At 45.9% G+C, this 21,266-nt stretch overlaps 2 protein-coding genes across 4 annotated transcripts in view; one reads left to right on the plus strand and one right to left on the minus strand.

The window, feature by feature from the left end:
• Positions 1-2,846, plus strand: part of cnot4b (CCR4-NOT transcription complex, subunit 4b) — a 44,482-nt gene extending 41,636 nt beyond the window's left edge. For all 3 annotated transcript variants that reach the window (XM_076296562.1, XM_076296565.1, XM_076296564.1), the window contains one exon: positions 169-2,846. In XM_076296562.1, the coding sequence (XP_076152677.1) occupies positions 169-626 (458 nt within the window). In that variant the 3' untranslated portion in view covers positions 627-2,846. The remainder of the gene's footprint in view (positions 1-168) is intronic.
• A 6,438-nt stretch (positions 2,847-9,284) lies between these two features.
• tmem178bb (transmembrane protein 178Bb) overlaps positions 9,285-21,266 on the minus strand; it is an 89,856-nt gene continuing 77,874 nt past the window's right edge. Inside the window, exons 3-4 of the mRNA XM_076296567.1 lie at positions 12,821-12,958; positions 9,285-9,535 (exon numbers count right to left, since the gene is read on the minus strand). Coding sequence (XP_076152682.1) covers positions 9,285-9,535; positions 12,821-12,958 — 389 coding nt within the window. The remainder of the gene's footprint in view (positions 9,536-12,820; positions 12,959-21,266) is intronic.

Below are 21,266 nucleotides of genomic sequence, written 5' to 3' on the forward strand. Positions count from 1 at the left end.
TACATCATCTCATTCTGTCCATCACTCACTGCTCTCCCTGTCTTCCCCCCCCCTTTCTTTCTCTCTCTCTCTCTCTCTCTCTCTCTCTCTCTCTCTCTCTCTCTCTCTCTCTCTCTCTCCCTCTCTCCCCCCACTTTCTCTCTTCCCCCACTCTCCATTCTAATCCAGGAATCCCGGCGTCCTCGGGCAACAGTCTGGACTCGCTCCAGGACGACAACCCGCCCCACTGGCTCAAGTCTCTGCAGGCTCTCACCGAGATGGATGCTCCCTCCTCCAGTGCCATCTCCACCACTGCTGGCCCCTCCCAGCCCCCCCACAACGGGCCCTTCGGGGCCTCCCAGCCCACCCACAACGGGCCCTTCGGGGCCTCCCAGCCCACCCACAACGGGCCCTTCGGGGCCTCCCAACCCCTCCACAACGGGCCCTTCGGGGCCTCCCTGCCCCCCCACAACGGGCCCTTTGGGGCCTCCTTGCCCCTCCACAGAGCTGGCTGGGCGCCTTACGCGTCCTCTGCCAACGCCCCCAGCCAGTTCCACTCGCCGCCCCCTGGCTTCCAGAGCCCCTTCAGATCCACAGCTCAAACCGCCACAGATCTGCTACAGAGCGCTGGCATGGACCGACACTAGGGACTGTGAAACTCCCCAACCCCCCTCACACACACACACATCCCACTCTAGCCCTACAGAGAACACAAAAACACACACACACAGAAAAACCGAATCAGTACAGACAACTATTAACAAAAGTAATCATAACAAGATTATATATTCATATTTTTTCTTCCTCCTTCTGGTGTCTCGATCTCTTCTTTCTTTTTTATTCTTTTTTTCCTCTCCGCCTCTCATGTCTTTTTCGTTTGTTGTTGTTGTTGTTGTCGGGGTTGGCCTGTTGGCCTTTATGTCCTGCCCTCCAGTGAGCCCTCCCTAGTCAGTCTGACCAACATCTGATCAGCACAGCTACTGGCCTAGTTCTCCGAACCGACAGCCCTTAGGGAATCGGCGTTCGTATTTTTTTAACCTGCTTAACACGGCTAAACAACTGTGCTGTTAACCAGAATGTAGACACCGCTTTGAGTATGATTCAAACTGATAAGGATAGAACTGGAAACGTTTTTTTTTTTTTTTTAATTAAATAAGCAATTAAGGATGGCTGGAAATAATGTTTTCGGAGTTGATGTGTAAGTGTTTAAACAGGAAAAAGATGAGCCTGCCTTGAAAAAGCCAAATGAGAGTACATATCTATTGTCTGCCCAGAGCAATAGGTACCTCCCGTGGGCCGGATGCCCAGCTTCTTATGCCTTAATCAAGTTGAGTTCTGCAACAATCATAATTTTTGATTCTCTGATGGAGTGGGCACTTGTTTGTTTTATTATGATCAGTTTTAATTGTCTTTATGTTCTAACAAAACGGAGAAGAAAAATGAAAAACAACAACAAAAAAAAAATCAAGATGCAGAAAGGAATTATGCAGAGGATTGAGAAAAAGCAAAAGCACTTTCTTTGAGGGTTTAGGCTCTTATACACACATATGTACTGCTTACAGGAGAAGGGGGTTTCTTGGGTCCTGAATGTTGTCGTCTTGTATGAGACAGGCATGGACGTAAATGCTAGTCAGGCCTTTTGAAGAAGTTGAACTCCTGTGCCAAGCCCCGCACGGGACTGTATGGAAGCGTCGCCAATGGGTGCATTTCCTCAGCCCCAAGACCCTCCCACTGATGCGATGAGATTGGATGAGAGAGTGAGAGTGTTGTGTAACACCCCCCTCCACCTGATTGTGACACCACTATGGACCTCTGTATCAGAGGGTAGTGTCTTGCAAAGCCCAGGTGGAGTGGGTAGGTGGGTGAGGCAGGGGTTGCCTTAATTTAGAAAAGGACCTTGGCATACAGGGGTGTGTGACTCCTTATAAAAAAGGCAGGGGGGGCAGACGTAGAATGAGGGTGCACCACTGTGTGGTGCGCATCAGAACTGGCCCCATGGTGGTTACAGGGGGTTGGCATTGGCAAAGCACAAGGACACAGCACTAATCCGCTCTGGCCAGGCCTCAGCCTTGCGCCCCCTGGACTCAGTTGACCCCATAGAGACCGGCCTGGAACAGCAGCAGAAACCAAGAGAATGCAAGGTGAATGTAGTCAAAGACCGCAAAAAAAAATAAAAAATAATAATGGTAGGGACCATTTAGCGTATCTGAGGAAATCGTTTTTATAAGTATAGGGGAGGGGGGAATGAAACGGAACACAAAACAAGTGTTTGCCACATGGACACTGCAACGATGAATAACTTAATTTTATTTTATTTTTCCTCTAAGAGCGGGTGAAAGATTAGGACTGGGTTAAACACAATCACACTCCCTTTCTCTTTGTGGTGTGTGTGCATGTACACTGGTATACTCCAGTGGTCTCATTAGTCTGGGCAGGTTGGAGTCTTGGAGGCAGTGTCTGCTGAAATGGCAGACAACAAAAAAATAAAATAAAAACGAAACCCTGGGCATCCCGACAGAGGAGGGCGGGTGCTATCTTCTCACCCTATTCTCTTCCCTCTTTACTCTCTCTCCCCCCCCCCCTCTCTCTCTTTCTGTTTTACCTTCTCAATTTTTCTTTTTAATGATCTTAGATCCTTTCTCTCTGTGTAGGTTCTTGCCAACTGTTCAGTATTCCACAGTATTCAAGAGGAATAAGTCAGTTAATTTTTCAAAACAGAATCCAGTGCCGTTAACTATGGATTTACACAAATTCTAAACCGTACAGAAGATTGAGACGACGAGCTTAAAGGAGTTGTACCTCGCAACAGGTCTTGAAGGAAAAGAAAAAGAGAAAAACTAAATCTTAAATAAAAGAGAAAAACATCATATATGTGTTTGAGTGTTTCTTTCTTGACATTTCTCACTCTGCTTCATAGTACACTTTGCAGGAAGTCTTGAGACATGACAATTACCCCTAAGGATGTTGAATGCATTGACAGCTGATAGATAAATGCCAATGCCCACTTCATAGAAATAAACAGACTTCAATCCGGTGCTATTTGTATTCCTGAGGAAGAGCAGCATTGCACACTCTTTGGTGTCCAATGGGCCCATCATTGTCATGTTCCCTATCATTTTTCCCTCACCCTCCACGATTCTAGCACCTCCTCATTCACGTCAGCAAGCAATCGTCTAAGAACCAGCCGCCTGTCCTGCCTTCCACCCTCCCTCTGTTAGACCCACTGTGAGCACGAAAAGCAGTAGAGGACTGACCGAGTCGCGAACAAGAGCTCGCTTGCTGCGTCTGTGACCGGGGACTTCACATCTCAGCAGTGAGCTTCGTCGCCACATCCTTCCCCCATCCACCAGATAAAGCGCTTGAAAAGCGTCGACTTCAAATGTGTTCGGTGTGGGCCAATTAAGTTTATCTCGGGGAAGAGAAGGCAACAGCTCACTGATAATGTCAAGAACGATTTATGTGTTCACACTGCGCCTCCTTAAGTCGCCCCAACACGCGCTCAGCAGGGACGAGCCTGTACCCTCATTGGCATAAATTACTACTCCACTGCCTTAATTGGCCAGCAAGCTCCAAACATCAAATGACCCATTCATTATTGCTTTTTTAGTTTTAATTGATTCAGTAACATCAGTTGGAGAATTGAGTGTATCCTGTTGAGCTCTGCTTAATAGGCCCTTTTGAGGGCAGACTGTGGTTTGGAACTTTAATTAAATCCTCCACCAAATCCAGGGTTTGATGTTGAAATCCTTGTAGATGCAGGAACTTGTAATGACTGTATTCAACCTGTCAACGATTTGGTTGTTGAGAGCTTTTTCAGTTTCAAAAGGTTAATAAGCTGTTTTATCCTTTTAAAATATTGTATTTTTTGGTTTCACCACAATCCATCAAATTGTAAGGTATGAGTCAAAGTGCCTTGCTTATGTATGACATGAAGTGGGAACAGGCAGTTGCACCCCCTTGTCTGGCAAGATCTCTGCGAACCAATTGCAGTGTTTAACCTCAAGTCCTCCCTCCTGAGGTGAGTTGAGCAAGGTGGCACACACTGGGGGGGGGGTCAGTGGTTGTGTTGACCTGGATCCAGATTTTGAGGTTTCAAAATCACTAAGCTCAGTTCATGGTCTGTCATTCGTTCCCCCTTAGGGTTTCCATCTTTATTCTTGGTCCCACTGCAACCTCTACTGTGACTGAAAGTATTTTTGGTTTTTAACACTGCCAGCCATGCTGGATTTAAAACCCCTTTTTTTTTACTGTGGAAGAGAACAAAAGTGCTAACTGCCTAGTGTTTCACAGCTGACTCTCACACAGGGCTTGTGATTCAGCCCACACTTCCCCCATCTGTCTCAAGCAACTGAGACGGAAAAAAAATAAAGCAGCTGGGCCTGGCTCTCCTCAGCAAACTTTACTGTGTGGAGTTGACGACCTGCACCATCACAGGGCTTAATGTCTTTGCACCATGTGTTGCAGATGAACACAGAGAGTGTAAAATCAAGGTGTTCTAGACCCCTCTAGGCCTGAAAGGGTCCAGGAATAGGCCCACCACTCCCTGTGCTTGCTGGAGTGCTCTGCCCCCCCCCCCCCCCCTGAACGCTTTTATTAAGTATTCATTAAGTAGTGAACGAAGGCTTTTTATCTCCTCAAACAAGCCCATTAAGCTCTTTGTTCCCACCAACTGCACACTTATGACCATCGCGTGGAACCAAAGTACCCCCCCCCCCCCCACATCTCTCTCCAAACCCTCTCATCTTTCCATGACAGGATCAGAAACATTAATATCCTGTTGGTTTTGATGTGTTCTTCATATGTGAGTGTGTGTGTGTGTGTTTTCTGGCTACTGCAAACCTGGTTTTAGTCAGCCGGGCAGCCGATTGAATATCAATTGATTTTTGTACGTTTCCATGGCAACAACAGACAGGGGCCCTGTTTACTCACCTTGAATGTCACCGGTGTGAAGTTACCTTCTACAAGTGTGTGTGCGTGTGTGTGTGTGTGTGTCTGCCAGTCCAGGCTGTGACAATCCCACGCACAGCACTCCATCCATGTTCTGTTTGTAGAGTGAAGTTTAATATCAGAAAGGGTAGGCTTTGAGGGCTGATCAAGGAACCCTGGAACATTTATTTAATTTCAAACAGAAGGGCAGCCTCAGTAAACCAACCCTCCTTACCTATAGTAAAACAGGTCATGTAAGGTAAGACAATACAACTCATGATAGAAAGTACGATCATTCAAAGCGCATTACTGCTGATAACAAAACACTGGTTCATTTGCTCTCTGTGATTGATTTCATTGGGATTTCATTTTCTGCATTGATAACTGAGTGGATGACATGAAAAAGCAGACGAGATCCCATGCTCTACAAGTAAACACACCAATGAATTTTATTTCATAATGTTGTCTTTTTTACATTCCACAGTTTTTAACATTTCCAGGTTTTTTTTTAAAACATCATTTGTCATGTTTATTTTTTAAATCTTTTTTTTAAGTTTACTCAACATACACATTACTGATGAAAAAGACTGATAGTTCCTCATTTTCTTTCATTTTTTGAACATCTCTTAAAAACACTGTAGTGTGTCTGCCTTGGATACTATTTACACCATGAGAATGGGACAAAGCGATGAAACGGTCAACCATCATACCAAAGGTCCTTGTTCACACTTCAGCAACAACAGGCCCACTGGTCACTGGAGCACCAGACCCCTCCCTAGAGCTGTCCCATCATTCTCCCACAGACTCTTTTATCATGTGACATTTCGTCTGCCTGTCATCTGATTGGAATTGACTCAGGAAAAAGTCAGGTGGCGTAATACTCAGAATCTCTGTCTCGTTATCTCACACACACACACACACAGTCAATCTGCAATAATCACACTGCCTAGCTCCAAGGCCACCATGCCATGTGCATCCTGCTACGTCACTCCCGTGCTTTGATTGAGTCATTAACTGCTGTGCTTCTCTAAGACATCATTCTCTGCCTCGTGAAATGGGTAAGAAAAGGAGGGGTACAGAATTAGTCAGAATTGCTCACCTCTTACTCAGAATTGCAACTCTGGTACACGCCCACCCTCACACCCACAACTGAATCCCAGTGAAATGTAGGTTTTGGTTCATACCTGCAAGGGATAAAAGCGAACTGTGTGTGTGTGTGTGTGTGAGTGTGAGTGAGTGTGAGCAGTGACTGACCCCCTTTACGCACAAGCTGCATTGTGTAATGGTCTTGGATGGGAATAAATACTGTGCCATTAAGTGTGTCAAGGAAGACACGCATTACATAAGATCCCATGTGCTCCAAGGCAGAATACTTCCAGGAGCTAACAGTCTTCACACTTGTTCAAAAAACATCAAGATGAGGCATATTCTGGCAGTTGGATGAGTTTTAATGGAGAGCACCCCTGGCATTGATTTAGCTTAGCCTTATGCATAAGTGTAAAAGGAGTGTCTTATCTACTGGGGTTCCTGCTGAACAGATTGTGTGGAAGAGAAGAGAGCTATAACTAGAAGCTCCTCAAGTGTGTCTGGTGAAGTTAATGCAATTTCATGGTCAATTGCGCTATCAGCTTGAGTTTCCCGGGTAACCCCACCACTCTCTTTCAAATAACTGGACCACAACAGTGCAAATTAAGAGCCACCAATAACTTCTCACGGATCCATATTAGTCCGTCCGTGTGTCTTTGGTGAAGCACACCCACTGGATTCCATCACATTAGCAGTCACACCACATTTGTAATGCAGCGTTGTCATCTTCCCATAAATTAGCGACTCTAAACCCTTTTAAATCTGCATTGGAAATGCTTTGCTGTGACTGTGTGTCGTCAGCGACTGTTGCCAGGCTACTCTGACATACACTGAGCATGTTCAGAGTAGAGCCCGCACGCAGAGAGTCCTTCCTCCTCCTCCTCCTCTGTAGCAGTGAATGGAGAGAGACATGGCATGACTGGGCATCAACAGATGCTGAAATAAATCAAATGGGCTGTGTTTATCTTCCGAATATCACAAAAAAATATGGTGCACACTACTTTGGGGAGGGAGGGGGGAGGTACACTGTACTTGGTCTTCCCTCTATAGTTGGCACCTGGGGGGGGGGCACTGCTCATCTGCCAAAGCAGCGATGACACTTCCTCTCCGTTTCACCTCCGCTGACGTAGGATTTGATGAAATGGCCGTGATGTTACACAACCAACTCATCCTCGAATGCCTCGAATCACTGATTTGCTTCGTTTTGTCGGATGAGGTGCACATTTTGATAAAAGCATCTGATGCGTTTTGGATGGTGTGCCGTTTGCGCTGCACTGCGTAAGGTTCAGGGGCTTAATACTCTGGATCATGATAAACGTTAGGAGCAGATTTCTGATAAAGGGATGTGACGTGTGGGGTTGTGGGCAGAAAGCAGGACTGCGAGAGGATTGTATTAAGCTTGTGCTTCACTGAATGACTCGCCATGAAAGCTTTTGTCCCAATTTCACAATATAAATTCACAGGAGCAAAGGAGAATTAAATCACTGAAGTGGAGAGAAAGGCAGAAGGAAGATCACTGTGTGGTGCGTGTGTGTGTGTGTGTGTGTGAAATGTGTCTAATAATAGAGCCCACCACTGTGTAAGATTGACTCATGTCTGGTAAAGAAAAAAGAGAAGTCTGCACATGTCTGAAAGAGTGATGAGATGAGGGGGGTCTCTGAACGGAACCGGAGCTCTTTCATAAGCTGATGGGATCTCTCTACTGATGGAACAAGAGTTGTCTAAGAGTGAGGCCTGTTTTTATTTTCTCTGTCAAACTGCTTTGTCTTTCTAGTTCTTTACTTCTTTACATCTTCATGTCTTTCTTATTCCCTTTATTTATTTATTTATTTATCTATCTATGCTCTTCGCTTTTCTTTTCAGCTTTGTTTCTTTCCCTTCTTTCCTTTCATCCTTTACCCCCTTTCCACTTCATCATTCTCTTTCTTCTCATCTTTCTTCCTTCCTTCCTTCCTTCTCTCCCACCACACAGTTGGGAAACACGTCACACTTTTCTTTGCCGTTCCCCTCCAAGGTAGGTCCTGACTTTTCACTTTCTGTTACATTTTCAGATGATTTTTTTCTTTTTATGGTATGTCTTCTGTTTTCCACGGAGATGCGAACCTCCCACACACACAAACACACACACTCTCTCTCTCACACACACACAAACAGCTATGAGAAGAGTAAAAAAGAAAACATAAGAAATTCACAAACACGCAAAACTGACACTCAAAATATTTGTCCCTGTTGGTGGTGCTTTTGATATGTAGCAAAAAAAGAGAATAAAAGTAAAATATGTATTGAGTGAAAAGGGGACAAACAACATTATCTGAATCATATACAGTCTGGAAGAATGGGAATGTCTTCTGGGAATACAATGAACCAAACAAACAAATAAAAATGTTTTCCCCTCAAATGTATGTTGCCCCTAGGCTATTCTTTACAAGTTTGTACAGTGGTGGAGATATCTGTGCAAGAACACAACCTGCTACAGAGGTCTTACACCCAAGAGTCCTTGTTGCTCATCCAACTCTTGAATAGTCAAGAGTTTATGTATTTTTTTTTTTATCCAAGACGATCAAAAAAAATCCTGTACTCTTTGTGTAGTACTCATTGTCTATCAAGTTCAAGAATTTACCATATTCCATTGCGTTTGGCATCCGTTTGCACTCGCCAGTATCGAGTCATTTTTGCATCAGTCACCATCAACAGAACTCGGGGTCTTCAGAAAAAGCTGGGGAACTCCCTCCAGTGGTTGTCCATTATTCATTATTAACCCAGTGGTGCACTCCTCAGTTCCTACACCAACCTGGCAACATGGAGCGTGGAGTTACAGTACCGAGGCCATTCAGTCCAGTGAGTCCTCCACGTTCCATTGGTTGTTTAGTTCCATTTCATTTTCACGTTGGTCCATAGAGGGAAGCAGGGTCTTGCTCCTAACACGAGCTTTAGTCCAGTGTTTCTGTGCACAGGAACAGCCACCGTAGTTCATTGATTAATATTGGTCTGTCGTTTTTTTTCTCTTTTTCTTTTCAGTACATTTCATTTGTTCAAAGATCATGACACTCATTTTATACTTACACATAATAATAATTTCAAAAAAAAAAATCTTTCTTTCTTTTTTTTGTTGTTGTTGGCGGCCATGTTGGAGACGTGGTTTGCAGATGAAGTAATGGCATGTTTAGTAACTCGACTATTTAATTTGAGCGTAAGTGTGTGCGGGTGTGTGTGTGTATAAGTGTGTGAAAGTGTGTGTGTGTAAGTGTGTGTATATATATTGTGTGTGTGTGTGTGTGTGCGGTATTTCTCCTCTAGCACACGGTGCCGTTCTCCTGTCGGGACTTGGGGCAGGTGGAGCGGGGGATGGGCTGGACGGAGGGGGCCAGCGTGCAGAAGAAGCCGGCGATGAGCGACAGGCCCAGGCCGCCCCAGGCGCAGAACATGGACCAGCCGTAGCCGTGGCTGATGTCATCGGGCAGGCCGTACAGGTAGCGTGGGTAGCGGGACAGCTCGAAGTTGATGCCAGCGACGCAGGTGCAAAGGGAGATGATGCAGAACGTACCTGACAGAGAGAGAGAGAGAGAAAGAAAGAGAGAGAGAAACAGGCAGAGAGAGAAAGAAAGAGAGAGCGAGAGGGAGTTTGGGAAACAGAATGATAGAGTGAGTGGTAAAGGAGAGAGAAAGTAGAGAAGGAGAGAAATACAGGATGAGGGAAAAACAATAGCAGAGAGGAAAGAAAGACAAAGGGAATGATGGAGTGAAAGGAAAAGAGAGGAAGAAAAAAAATGTCACACTCAGAATTTCAAAACATGACACTCACAGTCTCAAACTCCTTGACAACAGACAAAAAAAAAAAAAAACCTCTCCCACTTACTGCAGCCTGCCTGCTCTCACGGCACATGGACTAAAAGCTTTTAGCTCATAATGACATTTTAATTATTTCCCCCATCCCATCACATAGCAACACTAAAACACTCTCTCTGTCTCCTTATCAGTCGCTCTGGGCAGATAAGTCTCACTTTCTGTATGGCCAGATAAAGGCCTTGTGTAATTGTGGGTGCTGAGAGCTATGTGTTGGACGGCGACGGATCTGATGGAATTGGGCTCCAGTAATCTGACCCTGTGCTCTCCCTGTTGCGTTTAGGACTTGCCATCTTAATTGGCTTTTTAATTGCCTTCTCATTATGCACTTGCGTGGGCATCGCATTAATCCTGAGCTCATCTTAATTGGGCCTCGGCCCCTCAGCAGGCGCGCGCGCGCGTGTGTGTGTGTGTGTGTGTGTGTGTGTGTGTGTGTGTGTGTGTGTGTGTGTGTGTGTGTGTGTGTGTGTGTGTGTGTGTGTGTGTGTGTGTGTGTGTGTGTGTGTGTGTGTGTGTGTGTGTGTGTGTGTGTGTGTGTGTGTGTGTGTGTGTGTGTGTGTGTGTGTGTGTGTGTGTGTCACATCAGCTACCAATGACTTGGCACTTGGCATGAAGCAGGCCTCTTACTCTTCCACATTTTAGACAGCAGTATCACAACATACTAATGAAGGCTCCTCCTGACACACACACACACACACACACACACACACACTTCCGTAACTGTTAGCACTCATGAGGAGATAGTTACTGAGAGGTGATGACATTGCATGTACTCTCAGTCAGGCTGCTGTGGCAGCAGCAGCAGCAGAAGCACTGTGGCATCCAGACCCAAGAAAGAGAGCGAGAGAGAGGGAAGGAGAGTGGAGCTGAAATGGACCCTGATTAGAGATATGACCCCATTACATCACATTAGACCTCCTTCACACCTGTCACCAGTAATTCCGCAAGTCCAACAGCCAATGGGCCGCCTGCCTGCCTGCTCTGTCTGCCTGTGGCGTGCCTTGAATCTGCCAGGTATATTATATCACATCCACGGAAAGGGAGGGAAAGGGGTCGCTGGGATAGCACAGCCGGTTCGATGACGGACAGCTCGGCGCGCCTGGACACGAGTGGACGCACAGCACGAGCCGCGGAGCGAGCCGCTAAAACCAACAGTGGCCTAATTGACCACGTCCCCCGACACAAGCGTTCCGAGAGCTACGGTTTTCATTCCATTTGATCCCCTTTAATTGCGTTTGACTGGCCCCTTAATTGAACACGAGCGCTAATCTGGTCCGACCGCAGATAGAGAGAGAGAGAGAGAGAGAGAGGCCTGCCTTTGCTAAGTCCTTCTGTTCGAGCATCAGCATTGCTGTCGTTTCTCGAAAGAGGCCCGCTGAACAAATGGGTTCCGGCACGAGTTTTTTGGGCCTCTTTCGAGAAAAAAGAAAAAACATGAAAACTCCGACAAACAAACTCAGACAGACAAACAAACAAGTGTTGTGATGGCTCGTAGACACAGCTGAGACAACAGTCAACTGAGTCAACTGACTGAATGAATCTCCGAGTCAAACAGCAGGTCAGGGAGGTGTCGTGAAGCGGGCTGCCGATTTGATTAGTGGATTGTCGAGATAGAATCTCAGAAGCGATGAGGCACAGCCTGGGCTTGGTGGCGTCAGGCGCCTCTCTCTCTCTCTCTCTCTCTCTCGGGCGCCTCTCCTGCTTCTCCCACACATGTGCAGTAAATCAAAAAGGGGCTTCGCTGAGTCATCCAGGAGCTCTTATCGGGGAGCGCATTTAACCTTGCCGACCGCTAAAGGCAGATCCAGCCAGCCCGGGGGCCCTTGTAAAGACGGCCCTGGGAAGCTGGGTGCGAGAGCCCGTTTAGATGTATACAGATATTTCCAAATATATGCAGGATGTCTGGGCGAGCTGTTATCTGCCTGGGTCATGGTTCGTCGATCACTTAAATTTACATGGAGTGCATTTAACCTTGTCAATGTTAAAGTCAGCCACAGCCTAAAGTTCTTATTAAACACCAGGCCATCTCTGGTATAAGGCGCCCTAAAAGAGATTCTATCAAATATAGGTTGTCTGGATAAAAGTTATCTGATTCCGCCATCGTTTACATTTAGCAGATTATTCTATCCCATTCCATTTACATTACAGTGACTGCAAATATTTTCTCCCAGAAATTTAAATACTTACATTATTCATTACATGCTCTACCGACTAAACTTGCAGAATAATGATAAAATTAAGATATCAACAGAAAAAAGGGACATCGGCCAATCACTGGGTGAAAGTACATCAGCATGTAATAAATTATAGTATGAAAGTTTCTCATGTTTGCATTAGTATGCTCTGGTTTTGCCCTTTGATTTCAGTAATGCTTTAAGACCCATCGTGTGTAAGCAGTACTTACTCATCAAAGGGAAATTGATCATGTTACTTAAAAGGATGGCCTTATCAATTCACGCATTAAGTATGTGCAGATAAAAAGGAAAGCACTGTGCTATGTGACTTTATACTGAAGGCACATATGCGCAGCACGACTCAAGGCCCACTAGGAGCACATGCAGTGTGTGCACTCGTGCATATGAGATACTCAGGATAAAGACATTGAGTTCATTGCAATCATTTTCATATTCCATTATCCAGTGGGTATGTAGTCTGTCAAAAGGGTCTGGTGGGACAGAAGTTCAATGGCATTGCATTCATAGCGTCTACTACAGAGGAAGCTTTGATAACACTGCTACTGCACTTCAGGGATGAGGCTCGACCAGCAGAGCATGACGCTAACAACTCTGACGTCAAAGACTGCCTTTTACGTGCGCTATTACTTCAGGGAGAAATTCCTCTTCTTAATACAAATTGTGTTATGCAAGGCAACTTAATATCGCATCCCTGAGGATGCTTGAATTAAATGGAATGAATTTGGACTGAATTGAATCCAATAAAATGGTACTGTATTAAATGGAACTAAACTGAACTGAACTGGACTCACCTCCCATGAGGAAGAGCAGGCCGGCCACGTACTGCATGAGGCCGCGGTCCCAGCAGCAGCCCAGGAGCCCGATGATCCAGCCGAACAGGATGATGGCCACCGCCATGCCCATGAAGCCTGCTGTCATCCGCCGCAGGTCTGTGGGGCACAGAAAAAACAGGCATTCACTACAGGCACCTCAACGCGGGTCCTTCACACAGTGAGAGGAGAATAAAAGGCATATACAGTACACCCAGACAGCGTCAAAGAGTGCGTAGATTCAGTGTTTTTTGCTGCAGATCAGCATTTCCTCTGAATTGTTACATCTGTGTGTACAGGCTGTCAGAGCATGCCTGTAACCGAGGGGTGACCCTTTATATTGTTTTTTTCCCCATTATATTATAGCAATGCAATAGTTGTTATAAGAATCATGGCCATTTTTATACACTGTGGCTTTGTGTTCTTGCTGTATCTTGGCCGGCAATGCTCTTATGTGGGGAGCAATTCATTTCCAGTTGAACCACAATGGTGGGTGAGTTTCTAATCAGTTAACTAACTGAATTGTATAATATTTTCTTCGTTCTCACATAGCTGGAAGTAATGGCTTTATCAAAACTTGAAAGCATGCATTACTATATTCAATATTTTACTTGCAACACTGTTTGTGTACATTTTCCAATAACTTTGAGCATATCATTTTGAGCAAAAGAAAAAACAAAAAAACAAACAAACAAATTATTTATGATGCAAAAGTGCCAAAATGCAGAAAGACTAAGGCGGAGTGCTTTTTTAACCGATGTATCTGAAGATGTCAGGACTGTGAGTCCTGCAGGGCAGCGCTGCCTCCCGTCGAGGGCCATTACTGCCTTCTGTTCCCATCTTATCTCGGCAGCGCCGGCTGCAGGCCCAGCATGCCGCCCACCACTTCCCGGTGAGCCTGGGAAGCCCCGAAACCGCACTCCCACTACCGAGCGCAGCGGCACGAAAATCCCGCTCCAAGGCCCACCCTTCTCTAAATCTCCAGGCGCCAACTTTTTTCATCCAGCACGACTGGTGCGACCGTGTGGCAGGTACGTGGGCTGGGACACAGGGGCCTATGGTAGTGGTGGTGGTGGGGTGTGTGTGTGTGTGTGTGTGTGTGTGTGTGAGTGTGTGAGTGTGTGTGAGTGAGTTAGCTGAGGTGACAGAGCATGGCTCCGTGCTGCAGGGCAGGGCTCAAGCTGTCAGGGCGCCCACGGTGACTAATGTCATGGTTCGGTTCCTTCCACATAGGGGTTGGAGTGTGTGTGTGTGTGTGTGTGTGTGTGTGTGTTGGGTGTGGGGATTGAAGCCCAGGCCTGGGCCATTGGTCCAGCTTTGAGCCTAGGGGTAAAGGGAGGGGGGTCATCAAGTTCACAGTGGAAGTGGACAGAAAGGCAGAAGGAAGATCTCTGTGTGTGTGTGTGTGTATGTGTGTGTGTGTGTGTGTATGTGTGTGTGTGTGTGTGTGTGTGTGTGTGTGTGTGTGTGTGTGTGTGTGTGTTGTGAAGACAACTAGAGGCGTGGAGAAGGAGAAGAGAAAAGGCATGATGGAGAGAGGAGGAGAATTAAAGGACGAGATTAAAGGTCACACATCTTTTTTTCCCTCCAGGTTGGCACGATTGGTTTAACAGACCTTTAAACCTGGGCAGCCCTATTACACTTCGTAATTGCGCTGCCAAACAGTACGTTTCAGGAATCGCCAAGCTATTCTGTCCAAAGAGAGCCTGCATGGGTTTTTACAGGTAAAGCACAACTGACAGCTACTAGGGTTGAGCTTCCAACTAATTGTTCCCCACAAAACTTTTGGTGCCCAGTTTCTCTCTAAAGTGTGCTCCAGTCTGTGCCCACACCCCCACACCATTATTGACCTGCCGAGTCGAGATCTATACTGGCCATTTGAGAGAGTGGCAGACCAGTGGATCAAACGAGCATTGCAATCATGAGTATTGACCAGGAGAGAGCAACCGTGAAGACAACACTATGTTTTTTTTATTTTTATGGGAGGACTGCGTAAAAAAAAGATTCAAGCAAAAATCCCTGATAATTTACTATGTAGTCATTCACAGGACCGATCGGAAGGACCAAGGGAGCACAACGTGATTCAGTAGTGTTTCATCAACCAGAAACAGGCAAGAGAATACTGCAACTCCAATCACTGGGATTATAGTTCAAAACCACACAACTGAGGTAAGCTTGGTGGGTGATCTCCAACAAAGTCTAATCAACATCTTATTAGGAACTTAATAGCTACTGTGGGGGAGGGTTGTTGTTTGAAATTCAACTCTAACAAACTCGCTGTGGTGTCACTGGCTGGAAATAAAACTGCAACCAGATTCATTTAGTCAGATATTATATGGGCGTACTTGTGGAAAGTAGAAACAAAAGCTTCATAAAGACGTCTATTTTCTCATGAGAAAATAGCATCCCAAATGGCTCTCACTGTGGTTCCCAACAGTTTGCCTGACTAATGGCTATGCCCCTGCTCTTATCCTGGCACTGATTACATTTTATAACCTCAGTTTTCACTTCAAGCTGATCCAATGTCATTCCAAATAAGTTTTATTGCATGACGCTTTAGAGCCTATTAAAAGCCAATGGAAGGCATCCAAACCACTGTGAATACATTAAAGAGATATTTCCAAATACCTCTGCATTACCTCAGATTTATGTCAGACACTGGAGCCTGGATCTAAAAGAAATGTTTTATGCAAAAACACACCATAGTTCGCTGTACTCTTAATTCCCTGTGACAACATTTTTGTATCTCGTCTCTTAGTGTCTGTAGTCTCTTGTTAGCAGCAAAAGGGGGGGGGGGGGGATTATGAAACATGATTTTCCATCTGTTAGGGGGGAAAGAGAATATTGACTGGGCCTCTAGGTGTAATATAACTGACAGATAGATAATACAACACTCCAATATGTGCAGTGAGTAGGCTAGCACTTAAAAGCTGAGAGGTGTATGAAACCGTCTTTAACGTGTGCTTGAGGCACACTCTCTTCCTCAGCTTCATTGGAGGAAATGAGAGGGCTTCCTAACCGCGGGGACTGCTGGAGATCAAACAAGTGGTCATAGGAGCGATCATAGTGACTGTTTAATGAAAAATGCTTCATGTGATGAGATTTGCATGAGAGATACATCTCTCTCTCTCTGTTCTCTCTTTCTCTCTCTCTCTCTTGCTCTCTCTCTTTCAAACAGTTGCACGGTTCTGATCTCTTAACAAATCTGTCACTATTCTACAATCTCGCACACCCAGCTTCTACATGCAGTTTAATCCTCTGCTGCATCCCACTGTCGTGACAGTAATTAAACTGCTACAAATTTTCAAATGAGGGAGTAGAATTGATTTATTTCTGTAAAATAACAAAGAATTTATAGAATAGATCTGTTTTCTAATTTCATAGAGAGCACACTAGCAATCAATCACCAAATGATGCCATGTTGGATGTCCACAGTATGCAGTCACAGACAGAAAAGACACCCTGCTGACCTGTTTCTTTATTATTTCATTTTTTTTTTTTTTATGTTTTTTTTTTTTTAGCATAGACGGAGATTAAAGCGTGCCATCCCTGCCTGTGACAGCTGTGTCACCTGTTGAGACTGACACTTTATGGCCTTTTTCAATCACTGGCTGCAGCTGGCATCACAGGTCCCACAGGAGTTCAGTATCTGCAGCCTCCAGGAGGAGGTAGGAGGAGGAGGAGAGGAAGGGTGGTGGTGGTGACAGGAGGTGGGGTGGGGTTGTCGGCATCCGGGGGGGGGGGGTGTTGCTGGGGGGCGTCTGTGGCACGGACTGCAACATCAGCGTCTCTTTGACATGCACACTGAAGAGGTCCTCGTCACAGAGAGACAGAAGGAGAAAGAGCGGGAGGAGGAGGAGGAGGGGAGGAGGAGATAGAGCAAGAAAGAGAGATAGACATCAGCCTGTGACGTGGCCTTGGGCCAAGAGAAGGATCCTATGACCATGCCCTATCTCCTCAGTGACCTCTCATTCCTCTCTGGACCCCTGTCTTCATTCCTCTGAATCTCTGCCCAGCACTCCAAGGCTTTTAGCACATGCAGGTGTAAGACGGAATGAGCGAGTGAGAAAACGAGAGGCAAAATGAGAAACTTCAAATATTTATTCTAGAAACATCTTAGGCTTCTTCTGAATGGTTCATCAGTAGAATACTTCATTCACCGAAATGTTATTTTGGTTAGGGACTGCTTCTCATTTTGATTTGCTGCTTGAGTCATTCTTCTGTGAAATACTCAAGGGACTTCATCTCACCATGAGCACCAGAACATGAGGCCATCTAATTAGGATTTGCATGGCACGACTACAATCAGCTGAACATGACGCCTCCTCCTGTAAACTTCTGACCGGCACATTTCTTTTCTATCTTTGTCTTTTTCTTTTGTTTTTTCAGTTACACTTTATTTGAAGGTTTCAACATAAGAGTGACATGACACTGTCACGAACGTGTCATAAACAAGTCATAAACGTTTATGACATAACGCTTCTGTCATTAAGTGCCATTCTGTTTTTGTCATAACAAGTTAGGGTTAGGATTAGGGTTAGAGTTAGAGTTCATGTGTCAAGACAGTGTCAGGTGTTCATACTGTGTGTGATACTGTCAAGTAAAGTGTTACCGTTTTTTCTTTCCAGCTTATTAAAACAAAACCCTGCAGAAGAAATGCAAAGAGGCCCGGAGAAAGAAACCTCCATGAATCCGCAATCGATCTCCGCCATCCTATTCCTCTCAGGAATGGATTTCCCCTCCGTAACAAGCACACAATGGATTTCCAAGATGGTGGGTCCCCAGTGGTCTCGGCTCCACAGTGATGATGGCCACTAGGCTTTTGTAAGCAAATCCACAAAGACTGGCCCACGACTCATCTCACACAGCCGTACCGGTGAGTACTGTTCAGTTACATCAAAGGTTGTTGGTGGTTCTTTTACAGTATGCGCATTTGTTTCATACAGAGTATTACAATCAAAGGTCATGAAGATACAGGGGAAATCCCATTGCACATCTTTGCTCACAGGTTAAGACAAGCTTTTCAACCTGGAGACTGTATATTGTATGGTTTGGAGGCTTTGAGAAATGTGGGAAATAGCTGATGTGTGTGGGAAATTCATGACGTAGGAAATAACAAATGCATTTCATTGAAAATGCACAGCGGTTGTTGTGGGAATGTTAATGTTAGGTGGTTGTATTGATGTACGGTATATGAAGCTAACAGAGCATCTTCGAAAATTACAGTAACCTGAGGTAATGCTTCAAAAAGAACAGTCACTGTTGGATCAGGCAAGCCTTTCTTTAGTGCATCATTTCCTGTGAGCACATATGGCATTGTTTGTCGAGGCTGATCCTCGCACATAGCCATATAGTTTTCATCACTGTATGGGATTCAGTGGGCCTGTGGTGCTCCAAGGGAGTCTTGCATTGCTGTGAAGCCGAGTTAATCAGTGTAACATCCGCAGACTACATTTGTAATCCTATAGACAAAGACTGCGTCTTGCCTGGTTGCATGAGCAACTATCGCCTTCGCTGCCAGATTATCAGACCCCCACCCCCTCCCACCCTCCTCTTCCTTTTCATGAACAGCTCTTCAGCAAACTCTTTAAATGCCTTTTCTCTCAGCTCGGGTTGGCGGGCGAAAACTCTCACCTCTAAGTTAACGTCGCCTGCCGTGCCATGGACGCCGAGCCTCACGTGTGTGTAATTCGTGACGCTCCCCGAGTCGTGCCCTCAATGACACACCTTATTTCATCGTGTGCCGCTAAAAATACAATCCTATGCTAATGTGGTACACGGCGGTGATTAGCTGTAGCAATGGGGGGGGTGGGGGGGTCAGCTCAGGGGCGGGGGGCAGCGTGGTGGTGTGGAGAGCAGACGGAGGATAGAGGGATAGAGAGAAAAAGAGAGAGAAAGAGAGAGAGAGAGAGAGAGCTCCTTAAGGCTGATAGGAAAGCAACAACTGCACCTGTTCCCAGGACCCAAATTTGCATTGCATTGCTCACCTGGCAAGATGACAAGAACACTGCCAATTCGCATGTCAAAGGCTGACTTTCAGAAAGAAATATTCGACATGCCAGGAATGAAAAGGCTAGAACTGCACAACCCTGAGCCTCTTCATGCTGAAAGAGTCAAAATGGCACTCAAGAGCTTAAATGGGTCTTCATAACCCATAACACTAGTCTCCTAATCCTAGCCTTGAGCTTGGGACAGATTCTCTACACAAAAATAATAAATTAAAAGTCCATCCACAAAACAAGGTATTATATGTCTAAAGTGGCCTAATTGAGTTGAACCAAAACTGGAGCATTGGTAATCACTATGTAAATGAAATTCAACTGAATCACAAAGCATGTTTTACCGCACCGGGACTACCTTGTTTTGCATGAGGCGGCACATGACCAGGTTGAGTGCATGCGTCTGAGAACACCTGCTCCCAACCCTAATTGGCAGCTCTGCGTTGGCAGTCTTGCATGGTAAGCACTTCAGCGCTATCCTCCACTACCCCCTACCCCCCCACCTCAAAAAAGTGCCGGGCCTTTTCATGCCGTACTTCCTGTCGTCCACCGGTGATCGCAGTGGCACATTAGAACAACATATGCCCAAACAGGTGCACATGTGCCACCACAGGAGCAAGTGACCAGCAGGTAACCGTTGGCAACAAAAAAAGACCGAAACAACAACAAAAAAAAACACAAGGCTACACCTGAACATGGCTGACTTGTGTTTACATCGTCGACACAAACACCGCTTGTTCGTATTAATAAATCAGAAGCGTGCAACACGATAGCTCCGTTCTGACCTTTAACGCTGACATTGCAGTGAGACGAGCGGAGCTCAGCATATCGCCCTGTGGGGGCAAAGTTACAGTTCGGGGAGGTCTAGAATGCCTTGGCCTGTCTCTCAAAACCAGCCTGTCGGCACTGACGCAAAAACAACAGCAATAACGCCGAAGCAAACAAACAAACAAACAAACAAATAAATCAAATAAATAAATAAAGGAACGTGCTGAGCGGTGTGGTGCCTCACATGGGTTAGGTGAATGGGAAACGGTAACACAGATCGACTGGGGCGCGCCAAATGATGACGGCTTCTCCTCCCTCTTGCTGATTAGAGGCAGTAAGCTCTCGCATACGCTAGATAATAACGACTTTCTTTTTTGTACTGTATCAGGTTTTGACAGACACCATACGGAGTTTTCTGTGTGTGTGTGTGTGTGTGTGCGTGTGTGTGAGTGAGTGTGTCTCCCTCTGTTATTTATTAGCCTGTATTGTTCTGGCTTGTGCCACCATTTCCTTTTAATTACATTTCCAAACCACCAGCATGATTGAAAGAATGTGAGGCAGGGGGGGGGGGGGTGGAAGACAAGCTTCAGAGAAAGAAAGAAAGAAAGAAATGAAAATGGCTTTTTTCCCTCCTCCTCCGCCCCCTCCCTCTCTCCCTCTCTTTCTTCTGAAGCGCTGAATTGCAACATCTCACACTGATAAGACGTGCTTTTCTGCAAGACTTCCCCTCCCAGCTGATTACGCTCGGCATTGTTGGGCTGTCTGGAATAGGAGACGTACCGGATACACACTCTCGGGGTTTTAAATTGGGCTGCTACGCACCTGTGCATGTGCTAGAACTGGATATACCACATCATTTAATAAAACCGGGTGTTATTCGACACAATCCAGAGGGCATAGTTTGGGGATGTGGTAAGGGAGGCAAGATGGAGAGATTCCCTATTGGGGTGACCCAGGGAAGCTATCGGATACCCCATAAACCTCTGACCCACCCTGTCCGACCTCCCTTGTGTCAGTGAGAATAAGTGTCTGGACTGGCCATCGGGGCTAGTGCTTTAATTTCATTACAGCGTGTCAACAGCCACCAGGGAGAAAACAATCGAGTGGCAAAATCATATTAGGGGAGTCTGCGGAGAGTGTGTGTGTGTGTCATGCAACCTCACCTCTGTGTCACAAGTCACTGTGTGTGTGTGTGTGTGTGTGTGTGTGTGTGTGTGTGTCTTGCTCTCTTCTCCATTTTCCCTCTTTTTTACTGGTATCGTCGTCTTGTCTATTTCTGTCTCATGCATAGTCTCCCATCATCACCTGTCTCCAACATAATCCATTTTTCTCTTCACGCACACACTCGCTCACACACACACACACACACACACACACACACACACACACACACACACACACACACACAATACCAGTGATCCCACTCACACTACCCAAAACTCACTCTGCGACTGCCAACACCATCACACCCCACCCCCCAATCCCCCACCTCTCTGTCAACTCTGAGAAGGCGGATGGACTGCCAAACGGGGCAGCTGAGGGCACTAGGGGATTAGAGTTCTGACCGACAGCCGCTGGCAGCTCCTCAGTGGACCAACCATGAGTCAGTCCAGAGTGATGTGCCAATCAGAGGATAGAGTTTTGGCATGAGAGGGTGGGTT

This window comes from Alosa pseudoharengus, unplaced genomic scaffold, assembly GCF_046254945.1.
Source record: "Alosa pseudoharengus isolate Yale_2024_CS ecotype anadromous, Long Island Sound unplaced genomic scaffold, YU_APseudo_1.1 YU_APseudo_1.1_scf_20, whole genome shotgun sequence".
Taxonomy (NCBI): Eukaryota; Metazoa; Chordata; class Actinopteri; order Clupeiformes; family Clupeidae; genus Alosa; species Alosa pseudoharengus.